This window comes from Callithrix jacchus, chromosome 2 (genome assembly GCF_049354715.1).
Source record: "Callithrix jacchus isolate 240 chromosome 2, calJac240_pri, whole genome shotgun sequence".
In the NCBI taxonomy this organism is placed as follows: domain Eukaryota; kingdom Metazoa; phylum Chordata; class Mammalia; order Primates; family Cebidae; genus Callithrix; species Callithrix jacchus.
This window is the reverse complement of record NC_133503.1, coordinates 127,342,918-127,366,703: the sequence shown is the minus strand read 5'-3', so window position 1 is coordinate 127,366,703 and position 23,786 is coordinate 127,342,918. Positions and strand designations below refer to the sequence as shown.

General features: G+C 36.8%; 1 protein-coding gene and 1 pseudogene across 5 annotated transcripts in view; one reads left to right on the top strand and one right to left on the bottom strand.

Moving 5' to 3' along the window:
- The window catches only part of VCAN (versican), a 113,320-nt gene that overhangs the window by 61,973 nt on the left and 27,561 nt on the right, over positions 1 to 23,786 (top strand). For 2 of the 5 annotated variants that reach the window (XM_035291249.3, XM_002806616.7), the window contains 4 exons: positions 4,878 to 10,145; positions 13,396 to 13,509; positions 17,820 to 17,933; positions 22,932 to 23,090. In XM_035291249.3, the coding sequence (XP_035147140.1) occupies positions 4,878 to 10,145; positions 13,396 to 13,509; positions 17,820 to 17,933; positions 22,932 to 23,090 (5,655 nt within the window). Of the gene's footprint in view, positions 1 to 4,877; positions 10,146 to 13,395; positions 13,510 to 17,819; positions 17,934 to 19,705; positions 19,865 to 22,931; positions 23,091 to 23,786 lie in introns of those variants that run through there. The other 3 variants (XM_078365881.1, XM_035291250.3, XM_054252134.2) reach the window with 2 other exon arrangements.
- LOC100403021 (ubiquitin-conjugating enzyme E2 variant 2 pseudogene) lies at positions 15,877 to 16,440 on the bottom strand (annotated as a pseudogene).

The window sequence follows — 23,786 nt, the reverse complement described above, 5'->3', positions numbered from 1 at the left end:
CTATCAGATGTTAAAAGTATGGGAGGAAATAAGCTATACTGACAGAATAAAATTTAGATTGGTATGTATAAGAAATGTCAGCAGAAAATTTTACCTTTAAAGCCCTAGGTAATTAACATTTCTCTTTCCTTCATACATTAAGAAATCCAGCCAGGTGCAGTGGTACACACCTGTAATCCCAGTACTTTGGGAGGCTGAGGCAGGAGGATTGCTTGAACTAGGAGTTTGAGGCTCCCTGTGATGGTATCCCTGCACTCCAGCCTAGGCAACAGATCAAGACCCCGTCAAAAAAAAAAATTCAATAAAACCATTTGCAAGTTGTCACAACTTATTTAAAGAATAATTATAGTTGCTTAATTGTGAGACTATTACTTTCAGAAAAAGGAAACAAAATAACTTCAACTCCTATTTTATTTTATTTTTTGAAATTAAGTAATTCCCATTTAGTAGACAGTTTCTTTCTGGGGATCTAATATACAACATTAAGACTGTAGTTAATAAAATTGTATTGTTTTGGGATTTTGTTAAGTAGATTTCAGTGGCTTTTCTCGCAAAAAAGATGGTATATATGTTAATCTGCTTCATTTTTCCATCTACATCTATCTCATAACATCATGTTGTAAACCTCAAATGCACAATAGAATTTATTTAAAAAAAAAAAAAGAAAATTTCTACTGGGTGTGGTGGCTCACGCCTATAATCCTAGCACTTTGGGAGTACAAGGCGGGTGGATCACGAGTTCAGGAGATTGAGACCATCCTGGCCAACATGGTGAAAACCAATCTCTGCTAAAATACAAAAATTAGCTGGGCATGGTGGTGCAAGCTAATTTTTATAGTCCCAGCTACTTGGGAGGCTGAGGCAGGAGAATCGCTTGAACCCAGGAGGCAGAGGTTGCAGTGGGCTGAGATTGAGCCACTGCACTCCAGCCTGGTGACAGAGCAAGACTTCATCTCAAAAAAAAAAAGAAAATTTACATTATACTTATTAAATAAGCATATTATTTTATTTATAGGCAGGTTTTCCTCTCAATTACTCAATTTATTTTGATGTGCTGCCGACTTCATAATGAGAAACATAAGATGAAACTGCATAATACATTTTTGTTTTCTATCATTTTGAAGGCAAATCAGGTCAAATACTTGGGAGGTGGGTGGAGAAAGGAATTCTAATCTAAATTTAATGATTGGTACATTTGCAATAAGTACATTCAGAAAATTTCCCATTAAAATAGGGGAAAAGAGTTTAGTAATGCCAGTTCTCTGACTTAACTGGCAAGAACATTTGTTTTAGAGAGAAAGAGGAAGAGGGCAAGGAGAGGCTTGGAAAGCACACTTGGGTCCTTCTGAAGTTGACAAGAGAGTGTCTGCCTTTGGGTCCAACACATAAAAGGTACTCGGTAAATTTTGAGAAATCAATTAGCACCTGAAGAGAGATTACATTTAGGGTAGCAGGCATGATTGTGGTGGTAATGAAATTAATTTTGTGTGCAAAAACCAATATGAAGCAGTGCTGTGTTTATGAAGTGTATGCAAAGGTTCTGTCTCTGATATGTTTATATTGCTGTGATTGAAATATATTTATTTAGGTTAGAAAATGGAATTTGCTACATCTAACAGTTGAGTGTTTGGTGAGTAATTCTTATATGATAGTCTAAAATGGCAAGGAAGTCCTTATAAATTTATGAGCAATTTGAAGTATTAGAGTTCTTGATCTGAGTAGAATATGAACTAAAAGAATATTATACTTTGTTATTGGAGCTAAAATCAGAAACTGTAAAATGAATGCCATGGCTTTTAGTGGAATTAAATAGTCTTAATATGAGTTGGTAGCTAAATTGTTATATATTAATGATTTGCAATTAGAGTTCTTCATTTTCTTTCCCGGGGGAAAAAAAAAACCAAAAACATTTCAGTGAGTATCATGACCATCCATCAGTTTCCTGCCATACTGACATGTGACATGTTGGCATATCTTTGTGTCTTCTCTCACTGCTTTTCTCTGCCCACTTTTTTTTAGAGCCACCAACATCACACTTGACAGACTTCCATCTATAATTACTCAATAAGAAAATCATGAGATACGTTTATAGAAGTCTTATTTTTTTAAGTGAAAAATTTACTTAGAAACCTAAGTAAATCTGTAATAACAAAGAGTGTTTTTACCCTATTTTTGACCTAGGAGTCTATAAATATTCAATATTGATCAGATATTTTCTTATTTATCCTTGTGTTTGGCTGGAGAAACCTAGCTGAATGGCTAGTTTTAACTTCATTGTTTACAAAAGGGTACAAAATATGATAGAGATTCTTTATATACTTGACATTGGCACGTATTTCTTATTTAAAATCTTTTTTCTGTATTTAAATGAAAGCTATAATGTCACCAAACAGATGTAAGAATTTAGTGTACCTATATCTAATATTTCTTAATCATGAATTCTAGTTTTGTTTAACTCTAACGAAGTAAAATAAAAGGATTGCCTGCATGTACAATGATAGTTTGAGCAGTTTAGGATAAGCACATTTTAAAACTCCAGTTAAATCTCATGAAGTTGTACTGAATAGTTTAACCGCGTCCAGCTTAATTCAACTATATTCAAATAGTTTTAGCAATGAGAGAGCCCTGGCTTTGGTGGTTAGATAAAATTATTGATTTGAATATTTCAAGAGATTCATTTGTACAGAAGGCATTTTAAATGCCTCCTCTCCTGCAGTTTAAACATTTTCTTCACATTCTTTTTTCATGGCACAAAGTTTACCTTCAATGCAAACTGTATTAAGAGGATGTTATCATCTGAATATTTTGTGGTATCCTCCTATTTTAAAACGTATACATCATGAGTACTACATATAAGAGCAAAGTAACAACTTTAGTGACCTAATATTGAAGAAACCTAGTCCTTTTAATTGTATATATATTTTAAATAACAAGGCATTTAATCATTTCCTTGAACTTGGCAATTAGCAATAATTGCAACATCTGTGTCAGAAATCTGAATTCATTTTGTGTTTTTATAGTACACTAGAGTTGTATATTTATCTCACTTCTCTTTGTGGTAGAAATATTTTCTCATTCATATGCTGTAGCTTATGTAGTTGAAAAGCTGAATATATAGAAGGGAATGGGTTGGAGATATAAGAAATGGACTGTGGTTTGTAAAAGTTCAATGGGAAGGATGTTTAGTTCAAGTAAGAATAACCCAGTCATACACAGAAGTATTTTAGTGAAATAATTTAGTGAAGATGTGGTGGGATACAAAAGAGAATTTTCTTTCTTTTTCCTAGTAAAATAAAATACATAAATGTATATGTCTTCTGATTACATAAAAGTCTTATTGTCTGTTTTTTTTAATTTAAAAAAATTCCAGAAGCTTCTGTGGAATGTGTCTCGGTAGTTCCTGCACTTCTATATTTGTGTTGATTCATAAAATAAATTAGAATATAAGCAACACTGATCCCTCGTCAATAGGGTTTTTTCTTTTCTGATGAAACAGTTAACGCTGGATATTGTTCCTTCTATAGATAGAAGGAAGTAGCTTCTTGCAACAGGAATAATTCCAGAGAACACAGTTGTTTTTTCCCCTTTAGATGATAGGGTGGGAAGCAGAATTGGCTTCATCATAATGATTTCTCCTAAACGTTTTCAGGTTCGACCTGTGCATGTGTGTTATGGATTGGGGCTAGTTTGAAAACTAATTCTGCATTATTAGTCCTGTGGGCAAGGTGGTGAACAGTGTGTAATTTTTTGTCTTCTTTACGGGTCACTACATACACAGACACCTTTTCATACTGCCTCGTCACTACATGTAAGGCAGCTGCAGTGGCAGGACCCTGTCCCAGGACAGTTGAATGCTTCTATCATGAGGTCTCAGAATTTTTTCTTTCCTAGTGCCCAAGACAAGGAGCTTTGCTGGTGTATTTTTGATAGCAGAAAAGTCCACTGAGCTTAGTGGTTGCTACCATTTGGCAATTTCCAGTATAGGAAATATTCTGATGATATGTGCTTTTCGAAGAATGCTAGTTAGAATATTTAGATAGGACTCCTGAACTTTCTTCAGAGAAAATGTTATTAACAAGAACTAAAATTGACCTAATCTGGGTCACATTTCGGGAAGGATAAAGGTCTGCAGGTGTGGAAGTTTCTTTCTTTCTTGTCCTTTCAGTGAGCTGTTTCCCACAGAGCCCTCCTCTCCATGCTTCCTACTCTTGTGCACGGGTTGTGGTTAAGCTCTTGTCTCAGTGCTGCGGTGGGTGGAGGATGCCATTGCAGTGCGAAAGGGCCATAAATAAAGCTCTCTTGTTTTTCTATAAGTCAATCTGCTCTAGAACATATTATGAAGGGGCCAGAAGGAATCTCTTCTCATTTTCTTATTGAATAGAGAGTGTATAAACGTTCCCTTACAAAAAGGACGATAATCAATTACTTTTCCTATATAGATCATATATAAAAATGATCTATAGAAAAAGTAATTAATTCTATGTAATACGGTTTTAATTTTTAAATGGTTTTTATATGAAATAGTCTTAATTTTACTCTTTTTGCAGTTCACGCAAAGATAAATTCCTGCATTTCAAGATTTCAATGTGTATGTGATTCCTTGCTTCATTTTAAGGACGATGTTGTTTTCTTAAATGTGTTGATGAATCTTTATAACCTGTTTTAATAACGTTAAATTGAATACATTTCCCTTATTGTTAATATAAAAACAGCAAATTTGAAGACTAAGAACCACATGAAAGGGTGATTGCACTTATTATAAAAAGATTTGAATCCCTCTTTGTGTGTGTGAGTGTGACCAGCCTTGCAATCAATTTCTTCTGTCATATACTGCCAAATTTTCTATTTAAGTATTGTGAAAACTCTGTTTTTTTCAGGTCGAATGAGTGATTTGAGTGTAATTGGTCATCCAATAGATTCAGAATCTAAAGAAGAGGAACCTTGTAGTGAAGAAACAGATCCAGAGCATGATCTAATGGCTGAAATTATACCTGAATTACCTGACCTAATTGAAATAGAGCTATACCACAGTGAAGAAGATGAAGAAGAAGAGTGTGCAAATGCTACCGATGTGACAACCACCCCATCTGTGCAGTACATAAATGGGAAGCATCTAGTTACCACTGTGCCCAAGGACCCAGAAGCTGCAGAAGCTAGACGTGGCCAGTTTGAAAGTGTTGCACCTTCTCAGAATTTCTCAGACAGCTCTGAAAGTGAGACTCATCTATTTGTAATAGCTGAAACGGAATTGTCTACTGCCATGCAACCTAATGAATCTGCAGAAACAACTGAATCTCTTGAAATTACATGGAAGCCTGAGACTTACCCTGAAACATCAGAACATTTTTCAGGTGGTGAGCCTGATGTTTTCCCCACAGTCTCATTCCATGAGGAATTTGAAAGTGAAACAGCCATAGAGGGGGCAGAATCGGACACAGAGAGAAATACTGAAGTTGGTCATCAGGCACATGAACATATCGAGCCTGTAACTCTGTTTCCTGAAGAGTCTTCAGGAGAGGTTGCCATTGACCAAGAATCTCAGAAAATAGTCTTTGCCAGGCCTAAGGAAGTAACATCTGGTGAAGAGGTAGAAAAAAGTACTTCTATCACATACATTCCTATCATTCCTAGCTCTGCATCAGTGTATGTTTCAAAGGAAGAAGCAGTTACCCTAATAGGAAATCCTTGGCCAGATGACCTGTTATCTACCAAGGAAAGCTGGGTAGAAGCAACTCCTAGACAAGTTGTAGAGTTCTCAGGGAGTTCTTCAATTCCAATTCCAGAAGGCTCTGGAGAAGCAGAAGAATATGAAGATACAATGTCCACCATGGTAACTGATTTATCGCAGAGAAATATTACTGGTACGCACATTACTTTAGACACTAGCAGGATAACCACAGAGAGCTTTTTTGAGGTTCCTGCAACCACCATTTATTCAGTTTCTGAACAACTGTTTGCAGAAGTGGTGCCTACCAAGTTTGTAAGTGAAACAGATACTTCTAAGTGGATTTCCAGTACCTCTGCTGAAGAAAAGAAAAGGAAGGAGGATGAGGGAACTGCAGGTACAGCTTCTACAATTGAGGCATATTCACCTACACGGAGATCGGATCAAATAATTTTACCCTCTGAATTAGAAAGTTCATATGTAGATACATCTAGTGATTCAGATGCCAGGAAAAGTTTTATGTCCTTTACAACACCAGCACAGTCTGAAAGGGAAATGACAGATTCTACTCTTGTCTTTCCAGAAACAAATACATTAGAAAATTTGGGGGCACAAACCACTGAGCACAGCAGTATTCATCAACCTGGGGTTCAGGAAGGTCTAGCTACTTTCCCAGGTAGTCCTGCCTCTCTCTTTATGGAGCAGGGCTCTGGAGAAGCTGCTGCTCACCCAGAAACCACCACTGTTTCTTCATTTTCATTACATTTAGAGTATGAAATTCAAGCCCAAAAGGAAGCTGCTGGTACTTTGTCTCCACATGTGGGAACTACGTTCTCCACTGAGCCAACAGGACTGGTTTTGAGTACAGTAATGGACAGAGAAGGTGCTGAAAATATAAGCCAAACACCCAGGGAAATGTTGATTTCAGAGAGATTAGGAGAACCTAATCATAGGGCAGAAATAAGGGGCTTTCCCACTGGTTTTCCTTTGGAGGAAGATTTCAGTGGTGACTTTAGAGCATACTCAACAGTGCCTCATCCCACAGCGAAAGAAGAAATGATGGAAGGCTCTGGAGATGCAGCTTTTAGGGATATCAAGACATCACCATCTACAATACCTACTTCAGTTCGCATCAATCACATACCTGACTCAGAAGGACCCAGTAGCACCATGGTCAGCACTTCAGCCTTCCCTTGGGAAGAGTTCACATCCTCAGCTGAGGGCTCAGGTGAGCAACTGGTCACAGTCAGCAGCTCTGTTGATCCAGTGTTTCCCAGTGCTGTGGGAAATTTTTCTGGTACGGCTTCCTCCATTATTGATGAAGGTTTGGGAGAAGTGGGTACTGTCAATGAAACTGATAGAAGATCCACCATTTTACCAACAGCAGAAGTGGAAGGTACTAAAACACCAGTAGAAAAGGAGGAAGTAAAGGTCAGTGCCACAATTTCAACAAACTTTCCCCAAACTATGGAGCCAGCCAAATTATGGTCAAGGCAAGAAGTCAACCCTGTAAGACAAGAAATTGAAAGTGAAACAGCATCAGAGGAACAAATTCAAGAAGAAAAGTCTTTTGAATCCCCACAACACTCTCCTGCACCAGAACAAACAATCTTTGATTCACAAACATTTACTGAAACAGAACTCAAAACCACAGATTATTCTGTATTAACAACAAAGAAAACTTACAGTGCTGATAAAGAAATGGAGGAGGAAGACATTTCCTTAGCTAATGTGTCTACTCCAGATCCAGATGCAAAGGGCTTGGAATCTTATACAACTCTTCCTGAAGCTACTGAAAAGTCACATTTTTTCTTAGCTACTGCCTTAGTGACTGAATCTGTACCAGCTGAACATGTAGTCACAGATTCACCAATTAAAGAGGAAGAAAGTATAAAACTTTTTCCCAAAGGTATGAGACCAACAATTCAAGAGTCAGATACTGAGCTCTTATTCTCTGGACTGGGATCAGGTGAAGAAGTTTTACCTACTCTACAAACAGAGTCAGTGAATTTTACTGAAATGGAACAAATCAATAACACATTATATCCGCACTCTCCTCAAGTGGAAAGTTTACAAACAAGTGCCTCAAGTGACAAAACTGAAGAGTCTAAAAGAATGGAAAATGTGGCAAGTGAAGTTGGACCACTCGAGTCCCAAACAGACATCTCTGAAGGTAGTGAGTCAGTAGCCAGTACAACCTTAATAGAAATTTTAAGTGACACTAGAGCAGAAGGACCCACAGTGGCACCTCTCCCTTTCTCCATGGACATCGAACATCCTCAAAATCAGACTCTCAGATGGGCAGAAGAAATCCAGACTAGTAGACCACAAATCATAACTGAACAAGACTCTAACAGGAATTCTTCAACAGCAGAAACTAATAAAACAACAACCTTGTCCACTGATTTTCTGGCTAGAGCTTATGGTTCTGAAATGGACAAAGAATTTGTTACATCAGCACCAAAACCATCTGACTTGTTTCATGAACATTCTGGAGAAGGATCTGGAGAAGTGGATATTGCTGATTCAGTTCATATTTCTGCAACTACTCGGGCAACCAGACAAGAAAGCAGCACCACATTTGTTTCTGATGGGTCCCTGGAAAAACATCCTGAGGTGCCAAGTGCTAAAGCTGTTACTGATGATGGATTCCCAACAGTTTCAGTGACGCTGCCTCTTCATTCAGAGCAGAACAAAAGCCCCCCTGTTCCAACTAGTGCACCGTTAAATACAGTGTCATATGAGAGGTCCACAAATGGTGTTGCAGGTAGTTTCCAAGACCATTTCAGGGAATTGGAGGATTCCACCTTAAAACCTAACAGAATAAAACCTACTGAAAATATTATTATAGACCTGGACAAAGAGGACAAGGATTTAATACTGACAATTACAGAGAGTACCATCCTTGAAATTCTACCTGAGCTGACATCAGATAAAAATACTATCATAGATATTGATCATACCAAACCTGTATATGAAGACATTCTCGGAATGCAAACAGACATAGATCCAGAGGTACCATCCGAATCACATGACAGTAATGATGGAAGTAATGATGACAGCACTCAAGCTCAAGAGACGTATGAGGCAGCTGCCAATCTTTCTTTAACTGAGGAAACATTTGAGGGCTCTGGTGATGTTCTTCTGGCTAGCTACACTCAGGCAACACACAATGAATCTGTGACTTATGAAGATAGAAGCCAAATAGATCATATGGGCTTTAACTTCACAACTGGGATCCCTGCTCCTAGCACAGAAACAGAATTAGACATTTTACTTCCCACACCAACATCCCTGCCAATTCCTAGTGAGTCTGCCACAGTGATTCCAGAGACTGAAGAAATAAAAGCCGAAGCAAAAGTGCTGGATGACATGTTTGAATCAAGCACTTTGTCTGATGGTCAAGCTATTGCAGACCAAAGCGAAATAATATCAACATTGGGCCAATTTGAAAGGACCCAGGAGGAGTATGAAGAAAAGAAACATGTGGGTCCGTCTTTTCAGCCCGAATTCTCTTCAGGAGCCGAGGAGGCATTGGTAGATCATACTCCCTATGTAAGTATTGCTACTACGCATCTTTTGGATCAGAGTTTAACAGAGGTGCCTAATGTGATGGAAGGATCCAATCTCCCGTATTACACTGATACAACCTCAGCAGTTTCAACATTTGCAAAGCTGTCTTCTCACACACTGTCATCTCCACTCACTATTGACTCAGGCAGTGAAGCCTCTGGACACACAGAGGTCCCCCAGCCCAGTGCGCTGCCAGCAATAGATGTCAGCTCATCTGTAACGTCTCCAGAGAATTCTTTTAAGGAAATTCATGTAAATATGGAAGCGACTTTCAAACCATCAAGTGAGGAATATTTTCACGTAACTAAGCCTCCATCGTTATCTCCTGACACAAAATTAGAACCTTCAGAAGATGATGGTAAGCCTAAATTATTAGAAGAAATGGAAGCTTCTCCCACAGAACTTATTGATGCAGAAGGAACTGAGATTCTCCAGGATTTCCAAAACGAAACTGATGGTCAAGTTTCTGGACAAGCAATCCAGATGTTTTCCAGCATTAAAACACCTGAGGCTGGAACTATTACAACTGCCAACGAAATTAAATTAGAAGGTGCTACACAGTGGCCACATTCTACTTCTGCTTCTGCTACTTATGGGGTCGAGGCAGGTGTGGTGCCTTGGCCAAGCCCACAGACTTCTGAGAGACCCATCATTTCTTCTTCTCCAGAAACAAACCCTAAAACTCAAGCAGCTTTAATCAGAGAGCGGGATTCCACAATATCAGCATCAGAACAGCAAATGGCAGCGAGAATTCTTGATTCCAATAATCAGGCAACAGTAAGCACTGTGGAATTTAATACTGAGCTTCCAACACCACCATTTTCCCTTCTGGAAACTTCTAATGAAACAGATTTCCTGATTGGCATTAATGAAGAGTCAGTGGAAGGCACAGCAATCTATTTACCAGGTAAGACCGCAATGTTGACAAATCTGTTTCCAAACCTGGAAACAGTCTCTTGGTCCTAACATTTATATGTATATACTTTTTATTGTGATGTTAAATCAATGGAGAGTTTTATATTGTTCACATAACAGCAGGCCAGGCCACAGGATTGAGTTCATAATGAGATGAAATGACAGTAAGTATAGATTAGTTCTGGACATTGCAAGTATACTTTGGATTTTTTCTGGGTTTTAGAAATGATATACAATAAAAACACGGAAAAGATGAAATTGTTAATGTTATAAAAATTCAATTTGTTTTACTCACAGCTAGAGTATTGCTTTGTCATATGTCTCACTGTTATATATCTTAGTTTTAAAAGTAGAAAAAAGAGTCCTGTTTTTAAAAATCCTCCTACTAATGGATGCTGTTGGTGCAATATCAAGTTCTGTCAGGCCTTTAACATTTGAGAGTAGTGAATAGTTCTAATAAATATTTCAGAGTTTATGCAGTATCAGTATCAGCTCACTTGTATACAATGTCCTTGTTTAAGACATCTACATAATGCTTCAAACACAGTGCCTAGCAGTAGTGAGTATTCATTTTTTTATATAAACATACTGCCTGTTGAGTTTTCTGTTTATTTACTGAATGTATGGAAAGCATGAATTTGATACTGTTTCATATAAACCATGTCTTCTGATTGTCGCAAAAAAGCTGTAAAAGCCCCGTGTGAAAGGGTAAGGTGTGAAGATTCAGAAAGGCTCAATAACTCGGCCAAGGTGGCACAGCTACATCGTGGTAAAAGTAGGCTTTGAACCCAGCTCAACGCTACACTAAAGTCCATAGTCTTTTTACTGCTCTTTGCGGGTTTCAGCATACTATAAAAATAAACCATTTATATTGCACAATATGTGAACCAGGAATCTTGGAATATTTACTTTGTAGAATTTATTTTCTCTTAATCTAGCTTGAGGATGTTAAGAAATCGACTCTAATAGTGTTTTCCCAGAATGTTATTATTTATATTAACAATGTCAGTGGAATCCACAAGTAGACATCATCACCTAGCTGCTACCTGCAAAAAGAGAGGAAAAAAAATCAGTACTTTAATGCCTGTCTTGGTTGAAAATACATGTTTTATTTTAACCAATATGTTTTATGCCATGACTATTAAAATTATTCTTCTGATCATATCAGTATTACCTTTTGTGCCACGAATGCTTTGTTTTGATGTGCTTCAGAAAGAGTAAAATAGTCAGAAAGTGCATTTTTTAACAAATGGCTTGAAATATTTTGAGTGACAGTAATGAAATGTAGTTGATATTTGGTTTTTTCACTCTATGTTTAATCTGTAAATGATAATCTAATAATTTGGTGAATATTTACTGTTTTGTAAGTTAGTTTAATATACTTCGGGTTGTTGAAAATATGATATAAAATAACTGGTAATAGCTAGGTACTTATCGAGTTAAGTTTGACAAATGAGAAATACATGCCAATTATCCAGTTCACAATATTTACCAAGAATTATAGTTTGCGTCTTCATTGCAAAACAAATAGTCACCTTAGCTTAATTCAGTAAACAGCAGCTCTTATGGGATTACCTGGTCTATCTGTTGCAGATTCAACTTTCAGAGGTTAATATGAACTGTTTAGGGGAGAATAAAATTTATGAAAACAGAAGTTTTCTTTTAATTGGAATGACTTCCAGTTCAGAGAAAGACTGACTCACTGAGTCCTTGTCTCATGGTCGTGGCATGGCGTCCAGTGTCAGTGGTGGGAATAGTAACAGCACTTCTTCACATTTGTATGGCACATCACAGTCTGATAAAGCACTTTCACGTAGTGTCATTTGGGTTCTGCACAGAGGGCAGCATGTGGCTATGGCGTCTGTTAACGGCAGCCTTGTTATCTTGGCAGTGTACTTGTACTTTCAAATCCAGAAAGCTAACATTGTTAGGGAGATTTCAAATAGTTTTGGAACGATAGGAAAAAGTGTCTTAGAAAATTTGGGGGAGTTTTTTTGAGAAGTTGGTGTACTCATCTGAATTAAGCTAATTTTAATGTGGACTTCCAAACATGGGAATGTGTATCTATCCAGGTTTATAACCATCCAGAATTTACTTAACAGTCAGAAAGTTTGAGTTTGACTTTCCAGTGTGGGGAAGTCTCAATTATTTTCTATAGCAGTACCTTGTTTATCCTAATATTTTTTTAAGCTAACGTTTCATCAGAAGTTAGACATCTTTCTTCTTTTATGTGTAATTATTTCAAGGTTTCAGGTCTTGAGATTCTTGAAAATATGGGTGTATTCCATAGAATCTATTTTATTTCAATTATTTTGTAAAATTTTCAACTTTCATTTGAATCTTTGAACATTTAGAAATGTAAGCAATTCTGAAACAATATACAAAGAATAAGTATACCTTCAATGAAAATGCATTTATCCAAGCAATATGGCAATATAAAATATGTGCTTCAAGCGGTGTAAAAGTATTTGCCCCTAGAAAATATATTTTAAACTATTCATCCTCATAAATTTATGTCTTTGGCCTTTATATTTATCTCCCAGGAGTGTCAATTTTGTTTGTATTTTAATAAGAAAATTGTAATAAAAACTTGGGATTTCATTTTAGGTGAGGTTTTGTATATGGTTTTGTTTTTATACAGTAGAGTTTAATCCATGTGTTGCTTTTCTTCAAGTATAGTTTAAAGGAGTACATTTGGAACGTGTTTTTGGAAAAAGCATGTTTATGTAGCAGAAGAGACTTCAGTGCACACTTTCGAAGAAAAACAGTTTCTGAGCATTAAGTGGTAAAAGGCAATAATAATTCAAATGATGATAACAAGCCAACCTGCTAAAAAGAATGCATGTTCTGTGTATCCAGCCATTTCACATGAACTAACCCCATTTAAAAGAATACATTTTCCATTCACTGTGCACATATGTGTAATCATTTTTGACTAAAATCAATTGCCATTATCATGCCAACTAAATCTGCAGTAGAATGTATTAGTTGCCAGATACAATACAAAATATATCATTTAAAAATAATCATGATTGAGTCCCAGAAATGAATAGATTCAATTTGTAACAATTAGTTATAGAAACACTCCAGAGAGTAAAGTTAATGTTAATTTGTATGTGTAGTAACTAAAGTACTATGGTAAAGCCTGTAATGTGGTAGCAATGTGGAGCATTTTATGCTAAAATACACTGAAACATTAGAGATGAGCCTAATTGCTTTTCTTATTTTCCCGAATATGGTAGGACCTGATCATTGCAAAATGAACCCATGCCTTAATGGAGGCACCTGTTATCCTACTGAAACTTCCTATGTATGCACCTGTGTGCCAGGATACAGTGGAGACCAGTGTGAACTTGGTAAGATGTACTTGGCTGAGAGGGTACAGTTTTTTCACACAATATATGTTGGGAGAAAATTTGTGTTGTCGAATCAATCAGAGATTTCAGAGAAACCCATGTGTAGATTAATTATATGGTAAATGAAGTTAAAATATGAGGGTCATTAACTGGGGGCTGGAAAATGGGTATGGATGTTTAGTGAATTCTGTTAATATACCCAAGACTCAGTGAGGACTGCTGAGTCTTTTTGTGGTTTTTCCAGGTGGAATTTACAAATGTAAAGTTGCATAAATGTTAACAAAAATGTACATCTATCCCCAAAATCTGCATATAGATAAAAATCAATTTCAGTATAAAAATCTTTTTAGAAAACTAGGTTTAAAATTTAGGAAAATAGTAAAAGTTAGAGAATTTAGTTCTTACTTTGGGGATAACTTTTTCTTCTCATTTGGAATGGGAAAGACCCTTCCTTGACTCCCAGTAACCAGCCCAACCTGTCTCTGCCTCAGGGAGCTGTGCAATTGCTGTTTCCCTCCTCTCTTTTGGTTCCAAGTAATATAATTGACTCTTGCACTCCCATATTCTCATTTAGACATCCTTCTCTTTAAAGAAAAAAAAAAAGGCATGAGTGTTGATTTGGCTAAGTATAGACCTCACTTCTAAGAAAAGAATGAGGGACTATGCTGTCCAGATGTTCCTTTTAGAGGTATCCCGAAGGTTTGCTTAATTTGCTTACAATGATTGAGTAAAGAAAGCTCACTTTAAATTACACGTTAATATTGGGTTACAATCTCAACATTCATATTAAAAGAGTACTTTAAAAAGAAAAAAAGTCTGTGAGGCCGGGCGAGGTGGCTCAAGCCTATAATCCCAGCACTTAGAGAGGGCAAGGTGGGCAAATCGCTTGATCCCAGAAGTTTGAGACAAGCCTGGGTGAAATGGCAGAACCCTACCTCTACCAAAAAAAAAAAAAAAAAATACAAAAATTAACAATGCCTGTAATCGCAGCTACTTGGGAGGCTGAGGTGGAAGGATTGCTTAAGGCCAGAAGGTTGAGGCTGCAGCGAGTCATGTTCACGCCATTGCACTCCAGGCTGGGCGACAAAGTGTCTGGCACTCAGCAAGCACCATAAACATGTTTGGTATTATTACTATAGAATATCACCGTTAATAAGACTATTTCTTTAGGTAAGAAAAGAATACATTATATGGCTTAGAAATTTAACTTACTTTGTATATTCATTTAAAAAATATTCTTTTTTTTTTTTTGAGTTTTCAACTTCAGTTACATATTTATTAGAGTGGAGAGTACATGGAATGAATGAAGTTATCCTTATTAGTGTTAAAAGCACTAATTGGAAGAGAAAATGTTTCCAATTAGTTCACCCTATTTAATAGCCAAAAGTTTCACAGAGAAATAACAAAAATAGTGTTATGATTTTAAAAAAATGAGGTGTATATTTAGATAATTTGCAACCTATAATTCTAAAAGAATTGCCAGAATGCAAAGATCTTTTGAATAATATTAATTCTGGTGAAATCAAGTTCAAAATATTATACCCAGGATTCCTCCTTGTCCAAAGAAGAAATCAAACTAGGTAATTTCTTTTCTGAAATAGTCTGCAAATTCTAATTCAAAAGAAGTACACAAAATAGGATAAATAATAAAGGGTGTGTATAAAAGAAAAGCTACAATAATTCCAATTTTTGCTTCCTTAGTACTGTACATATACTACATCGACATAATAGAAATGGCACAGTCTCTGAGGACACGTTCCACAATTTATTTATATTTTAAGACTAACTTTAATCTCAAAATCACATATCCATATACCTATTTCCTTTTTGTTGAATTCACTTAAACTTAAATGCATGGTTAAACAAAGACTGTAAACAAATATTTACCATGTCTGTTACATGTAACACACAAGAACAGCTTTTAACAGAAGTTCATCAACTCCCCCCACATTTTTTATTATAAATACAGGTATCAAAACAATCCTGAACATATTTTTGATACTACTAGTAGTCAGCACCCATACCACTTCAAAAATTAACACATTTGTGACAATATTCATTGTACCTGCTACGTTTTAAACAATTTCAACTGCAGCTCTTTCACTAAGCAAGATGGATAAAGCATGCCATTCCTGTTTTCTTTCTTGAGATTTTTACTTTTTAGAAACACACATGTTTCCACTGCCATCTGACACTTCTCCACACGCTTTCATCTTGTAAACCTGAATTCTATTTCGAGCGCTCCAGGTTTATGTTTAAATGACAGTGCCTTAACAAGAGAAAAAAAATTGTGCTGCATTTTTCCTCCTGTTACCTGAAAACATAATGGGTGTACATATATTAAATATATTCTTACAAATGTCCAGGTCATGTTTACCAGCTGGAATTCTTTTACTTAATGTGTGGGTATTTTGCATTGTGATATTTAATCAAGACATTAACATGAGTAGAAGGTTGTTGATTTAAGACAAGTTTGAGATCCACTAAAATTAATTGTTGTACGTTTGTCCTTCTGGTGGCTGTGGAAGCTTCATATTTTCTTTGGACATCATTAGACGTCTTAGCTCTTGAAGTACAACTTTAATGCTATATGAATTTTGCCATTTTGCTAACACTGGTATGCTCCGGGCATCCACTGGAATTATTTACTCCATTCATATTAATTTTTGTTACAAATCTAACTGACGGAGGAGCTTCGGGGTATTTAGGTCCACATTCTACTTTCAGGCTATATATTCTGTTTTCATAATTTGTCCGTGGTGGCCCAATAATCATGCCTGTCCACCTTAAGTGTCATATCTTCATCATCTTCAAGGCCCCAGCTAACCGTACCATCGCCTACTCCTTTTTGTCCTTCTTCAAGTTCTTCCAACAAGCGAAAATTACGGGGAACTTTAACCCCTGTGGAGACCGCCATCTTCTCCTGCAGCCTGTAAAAAATATTCTTAAACATTAAATTTTTAGTGTAATTGCAAAATGCTATGGAAATAAAGTCATTAATTTCATCAGGAAAAAGCGTATGTAGAAAGATTAGAATCTGTGTAGAAAGATTTTATTTGACATGGATTTTAAAGTTGAGGAAGATTTGACAGGTGGTGGAGGGAGATATGGACACAACAAACAGAAGTACAGAGGCCAAAAGGTACAGAGGCGTTTGAGTGACAGCACAGATCCAGGTATGCCTATCTAGGAGTTTGGGAGAGAGAGATGTACTGGGGAGAGAATACCAGAAAGCAGGTTGGGTTTAGAAAGCCCTGACGGTCTAAGAAGGTCCACAGTTCAAGATACTGTGTAGTGTTACTTCACACTCTAGTCAAGTGATTCTGAGACTTGGGCATGCATCAGAGGGCTGGCTAAACAGATTGCTGTCTCTACCACAAAGTATGCGATTCAGCAGATTTGGGGTGAATCTGGAAATGTGGATTTTAAACATTCTTAGGTGATGTTGATGGTGTGGTCCAGGGACCTCGCTTTGAAGACTGCTGCCCTGGGCAGTTGGGATCCATGGAATGTTTGGAAGTAAAAGAATAAAATTATCGCAAAGGCGGGTTGGTCACCTGAGGTCAGGAGTTTGAGACCAGCCTGGCCAACATAGTGAAACCCCGTCTCTACTAAAAATACAAAAAATTAGCAGAGTATGGTGTCATGGGCCTGTAGTCCCAGCTACTAAAGAGGCTGAGGCAGGAGAATCCCTTGAACCCGGGTGCTAGAGGTCGCAGTGAACTGAGATCGTGCCATTGCACTCCAGCCCGGGCAATAAGAGTGAAATTCCATCGCAAAAAAAAAAAAAAAAAAAAAAAAAGAATAAAATTATCGTGACTGTGTCTAAAGAAGATGACATTTAGCAGAGTGATGGATATATTGAAGAGGCAAGGGCCCAATGATGGTGAGGCCAGTTAGATACTTTGAGTATTCGATATGTGAGGTCATCAGAGAATGAGCCATGATTGTAGGTGAAAAGACTGGGGGTATAGATTCTTCATTCATTTGACCTGATTCATATATTAGCAATGGAGATGATGGCCCAACACTGAATACCTTTGACATTTTCTTAGGGTTGCCAAATTTAGCAAATAAAAATTCAGAATGGCCACTTATATTTGAGTTTCAAATAAAAACAGAATAACTTTGTAGTATAGGTTTGCCCTAAATATAGCATGGATATATTTATGCTAAAAAATTATACATTTTTAAAATATGAAATTCAAATTTAACTGGCCATCTTGTATGTTATCTTGCAACCTCACACTAAATGGAATTATTTGATCCTTTTTGGAAGTATTTTGTGAGCTTTTACTATTTTGTTTCAGATTTTGATGAATGTCACTCTAATCCCTGTCGGAATGGAGCCACATGTGTCGATGGTTTTAACACATTCAGGTGCCTCTGCCTTCCAAGTTACATTGGTGCACTTTGCGAACGAGGTAAGAGCTGTTGCAACATTTGTGTGATGAACATTATTAATGTTTTTAGCAATTTTGGTTTCATTGCATATTCTTTCTTGCAGTGGAAATTCACATTTTCTTAGGTTTCCTTATTCATGACATCTGAATCATAGTGTTGGCTTGATTATGGTTGCTTAGCTGATAGATTGGAATTACAGACAGGCACACTGAGCTGAATTTAAAGACATCCAGCCAATAAAAGGAATATCGTCATATGTATTTTTCTTGGGGACAAACTAAGAACTGAACTTATTGTGGCTTGTGTACCCAGGAGTACTGAATTCAGTGTTATAGCTGTTTTTATTTTCTCCTCCTAAGCACTTGAGACTCAATGGGCTTGTTTTTCATAGTCAACCATATCTGGAGAATGAGTTGATATAGTTGTTAGAATACATTCGCCTTGGCACATGCTAAGTAGAAGATATTGTGAATCTGCTCACCAGGAAATTTTCCTACTAAAGAAGCATTGACTTTTTCTGAATGAAAGAAAGCCCTATGTTCATGATGGTTTGAATCTCATGATTCCTGTAATTTGCATTTTATGGCCAACCTGAGAATGTGTTTTAGGTGGTTAGTGGTAGCACTTGTGGGTCCATCAATAAGGAACAGATTGCATGCTAGGCACACTCAGCTTTGGACTGTCGATTTCCTCTACTTAAACTCATACAGTGGTTTGGCTTTGACAAAAGTGTTCACTGCCAAACTTCCATTCCACCAGACAAACTGAAAATGCATTAGATACTCAGACACATTGCTCTGGTCCCACATTCTGCTTCATGGTGTTAATCCAGACGTCACTGCAATGAATACAAATCCTAAAGGAACACATATTGAATTGACATTCCAAGTGGATGGATGATGGCTAAGATTTTAGGTGTTGGGTTTTTTTCTTTTTTTATTGCATAGGGTGAATCTGTTTGTTTTAGATTTTGTACATAAAGATAGACTAAGCAAGATCCTCTTCTTAAAGTAAAAACATTAGAAATATGGCATTTGTTGAAGAAAACAAAAGCCTGAGACAGTTGAGACATTGCAATATGTTAAACAGGATTCTGGCTTCCATGAGTTCCATATACGAAGAAGCAAAAAAAAAAAAAAAATCATTTGTTCAGCATGCATTTATTGGGCACCTACTGTCTTCCGAGCATTGTTCCGGGCATTGGAAATAGAAGTATGAACAAAACAAAGTCCCTGATCCTGGTGACTTAGCATAACTCTTGGTAGTCTATACTTTATAGACTACCAAATGTGTCCAGGCACATTATTTCATTTGGTTGGCACAGGATTTCTATGCATTAAGTGGGCTAGAAGTTAAGGCTCAGAGAAAAAAAGTGATGTGTTTAATGTCACAAAGCTGGTAAATCATACAATGGGAAAAGTGAACCTAGATGGCTTCACTCTACAGCCCAAGTTTCTTCAATATCTTCACACTTCTAAAGTAACTCTCAAAGATAAACATTTTATTTATATGTTTATCTGATGGATTGAGTGGTAACAGATTTTTGGAAGGGATTTGGAGCCATTTACCTTTTCTCTTTCTTTTCAAAAGAACATTGAAAGTAAAAAGTTTAATTAATTTTATTTCTGGTGCCAACTAACTTTCAGGTATTTTCTATTTTATTTAAAAGCAAGTTTGATTTTCATGCACATTATTTGCTGAGAAACATTGATCCCAGTCTGTTTATGCAGTGCAGCTGTGCTCCTGTGATTTATTGCCAGGATACTGAAAGATTTTTTTCTCCTCTTTTCAGGTTGCCTAAGAACAAATGTTTTCTTCATTAACAGCAGCTTTGTCGTCTAAACAATTTTCTATCCAAAGTTCAGTGATGACTGTGTCATTGTTCCTTCAGCTGACATTTTCTCTTCTCTGCACTAGTAACTTCCCAATTCACAGTTACTCTGAAATAGAGGACATATTTTGGTGCAATAATTACAGATATAATATCTAGAAAGGGCTATTGGAACAGTAGAGAGGCAGTTCTGGCTGCACAAACTGCCCTAGTCAAAGTCAGTGAGTGATACAGCTCGCCAGTGAGAAGTGTAGAGGATGGTACTTTCTTAGGAAATATCTCAGAGGTGTTGAAAATGTTACCTGTACAGCATCCAAAGAATAGATTTTTGGTGGAATTGTTTGTGATCGTTTCACATTCTATGTTCATGAACAGGAGCTGGGCACACCACAAATCTTTCTTTGTTTTGTAACCTATTGAAACAGCCTATTTTTTTTTTTTTTTGGGTAACCTCTTTAAAACCTGTAGGAGTTTTAAAGCATAAGTCTTTCCATACATTGAATGATTTTTAAGAAAATGTCATCCACAAGGGTTGTCTTTTAATAAATAAAAAGAGTTTCACATGATTTTTAGGTAAGGTTGAAAAAACAGACTGTTTCTATTACTAATAGAAATAGCATCCTGGGAGATGCAGCTTGATGCATTATCCTTCATTACATATTTGTTGAATTCATGAATAATAAAATTTAAGTGAATCAATGTGGATAGTTGGCTTTATTTATTTATTGTTTTTACAGAAAAAAACCACTGTACGTGGTTTTTGCAGATATATTTATAATCATTGAGAAGCTATTATTTAGATAGTACAGATAAATACATTCTCCCAGTTTGGTTTTAACAAACTCTGCCTCTAATTTTTGGACCTGTGTTCTGATAGGAATGTATGCATCTGCTAACTGAGACAGGCATTGTAGTAGTGATATGCTCATCCATCTACATTTTGTGATCATTTGGGTTTTCTAGGAAAAATACTTAATGATAAACTATTTAAAATACAAAAGGGGGCCGGGTGCGATGGCTCACGCCTATAATCCCAGCATTCTGGGAAGCCAAAGTGGGTGGATCACCTAAGGTCAGGTGTTCGAGACCAGCCTGGAAAACATGGTGAAACCCCATCTCCACCGAAAAATGCAAAAGTTAGCCAGGCATGGTGGCGCACGCCTTAGTCCCAGGTACTCGGGAGGCTGAGGCAGAAGACTTGCTTGAACTCAGGAGGCAGAGGTAGCAGTGAGCCGAGATCATGCCACTGCACTCCAGCCTGGGTGAAAGAGCAAGACTCCATCACACACACATACACACAAAGACAAAAAATGGGAACCCAAACTAAAACCACTTGGGTTAACAGCAGATAAGAAAGAGGATGTAGAAAAGGTTTTCTGATGTATTATTCAAGAAGTTAAGATTCTCCAGAATTTTATATCATGTATCTTAAATGATAATGTCCATGGTTCAGGCAAGTTATGCCATTACAAATCACATTATTGACTTTGGCAGTAAGAATGTTCGAAAAATTACTTTGATTCTCCTCCTCTGTAAACTAACCCCCTCGTGTGGAGTCTTCTTATAGGAAGAGCTGTGTTCTCCCTACCCCTCTCACCTGACCTCTAAATTCTTCCAAATGAACTTCTCCAAAGCAGAAATACTGCATCCAAGTAGCCAAACTTTGCTTCATTTTGAGGCACTGAGTGCTACTTTTATACCAAATCATGTAGCTGTGTCTTGAGTCCTTTCCTATGAGATTTGGTGATCTCCAAACAACACTTTAATAAACGCAAAACTTCCAGGGCACATTACTCAAAAGAATTAGTCAGCTGGCTGCAGCTAAACAACAGTCCTGATAGACTAAACTGAAATAAATACTGCTCTCAGATAAGCTGCATCTGTTGTGTGAGTATGGTTTTAATCACTGGAGCCAGGAAAAAAATGAAGTCTTCCAGCATTTGTATTTTCCCACAGTTATAGAAAGACGAGTAACAGGAAAGAGAGTCAAGAGACAATTTGAGTTTCAATTTGGCCACCAAAACTAATGCTAAAGCAAACATTTAATTTAATTTAGTAGGGTTGTGTTTTCTATTAATCAGCAAATTTGGGTGGGGGGGATACTTATTAGGTCATCTGGAAGGTTTTCTTGGTGCCTGAAATTCTATAAACTTGGCAATTTTGTTAGTTTTTACATGTAACTGCTTCAATATAATTGTGGGATATATTTTGTGAAAGTCAAAATTATTTCTACTGATTATTATTTAATATATAGTATAACCCCACCTGTGGATGAGTGATTCTGTGAGAAGACTGCCAATGAGAATACAGTGCTATGAACAAGACTACTTTCTTATGAAATTACGTAAAAATTGGCAATCTAAAAAGTGTAGCTGATACTGCCAGTGTAAAATTTAGATATATTTGAAAAATATTTTCATCCCACTGGAATATCAGTTATAGTGTGCTTATTGTGAAACGCACACACATGTATGCACACACACATATGTCTATGACTTGGTGGAATAGGGGTATGAGTTAAATAATTTAGGTTATTTCATTTTTTTAAAAATTAAAATCTTGATGCATTTTCATTGGGAGTTACCTATCTCACCTTTCTTTTTAGGAAGAAGGCATAAGTTCTAGCTATATCCCAGAAGGTACCTATTCATAAAGGATTTGTTTCTCTTTGTCAGTTAAAACATGACAAAGAGCTGTCTTGTGACTTCTCAGATAGCTCTTTGGAAAGTGGAAGAGGACTACTTTCAGAACCTTTGAAGTTGTTATGCAAATAGAGCATTCGTAATCCTATTAGCCGGAATTCTTATCTATCAGTTGAATGAGTCTCTTAGAAAAGTTGTGTTGGTAAGGAATTAGCCCTAGTTGCTTCACAAGTTAAGTCAGCCAACACTATAGCAGCCCAAGAGGTTTTGGCTGGCCCCTCTTCCAGTTTTCTCTGGCTTTAATCAAGAAAGTTACTGTTAGATGCTGCTTTTGCAGTCCAAAGATGTACAGCCATCCACTTCGCACGAATCGGTTGGGATGACTTTATAATAATTTCTTTGTCATCGTGACCAAATTTTATGTATCAGTTACTTCAGGAACATTGCACAGATATTGGCTTGAGTACCCTATTAGCACTTGGATCCGGGTGCCAAGTTTGAATGACGTATGTGTGTTTAATAAGCTCCTGCCTGTTTTCTCCCAGACACCGAGACATGTGACTATGGCTGGCACAAATTCCAAGGGCAGTGCTACAAATACTTTGCCCATCGACGCACATGGGATGCAGCTGAACGGGAATGCCGTCTGCAGGGTGCCCATCTCACAAGCATCCTGTCTCATGAAGAACAAATGTTTGTTAATCGTATGTACCAAATAGACATGGGTTTCCTGGAACTTCACTCATTCTCATCACTCTCTTAGTTTTGTCTGTGTCCAAGTGAAAAGAAGTAGCCTTTTCAATCACAATACAACTTATCAGATCCCTCTTCTGTGAATTACTTAAAATCATCTCACCTGTGTTAAGTCCCCCATTTTTGGGAAACATTCAGCTATAATATAAGTAGACATTTATTAGTCTACCAGCAGTAATAGGTGAAACACATGCTGTAGGTTGAATCATAAGAAATTGCTATTTGATAATTTTAAAATTTACAAAAACAGCCATTTCTTACGGCTCAATAGAATTCTTCCTATGGTCATACTTTTGTAGTCTCTATTTTCAATATGTATATGCCTGTCCAAAATGACAGTTGCTTTCAGTTATTTTTATCCTGCTAATTAAAATTGAATTGTTAATAACAGCACCCTAATCTTACCTTTTGGACACATTGATTCTCATTCAAGTTTCTAAATATTTTAAACTGTGGAAAGTGAGCTACATCCTAAGAACTTGAAATAGGTGGAGATTGAAAACTAGTGCAACTTAGTATCAGAGCTGTTTAATAACTTCTTCAACCAGCAAAAAGGAGGGCAACTAGTTTTCATGTAGCAATATGTAGAAACTCGTGGCTCATAAAGCATTTTTTTTAAAGAGATGGTGTCTTGCTATGTTGTCCAG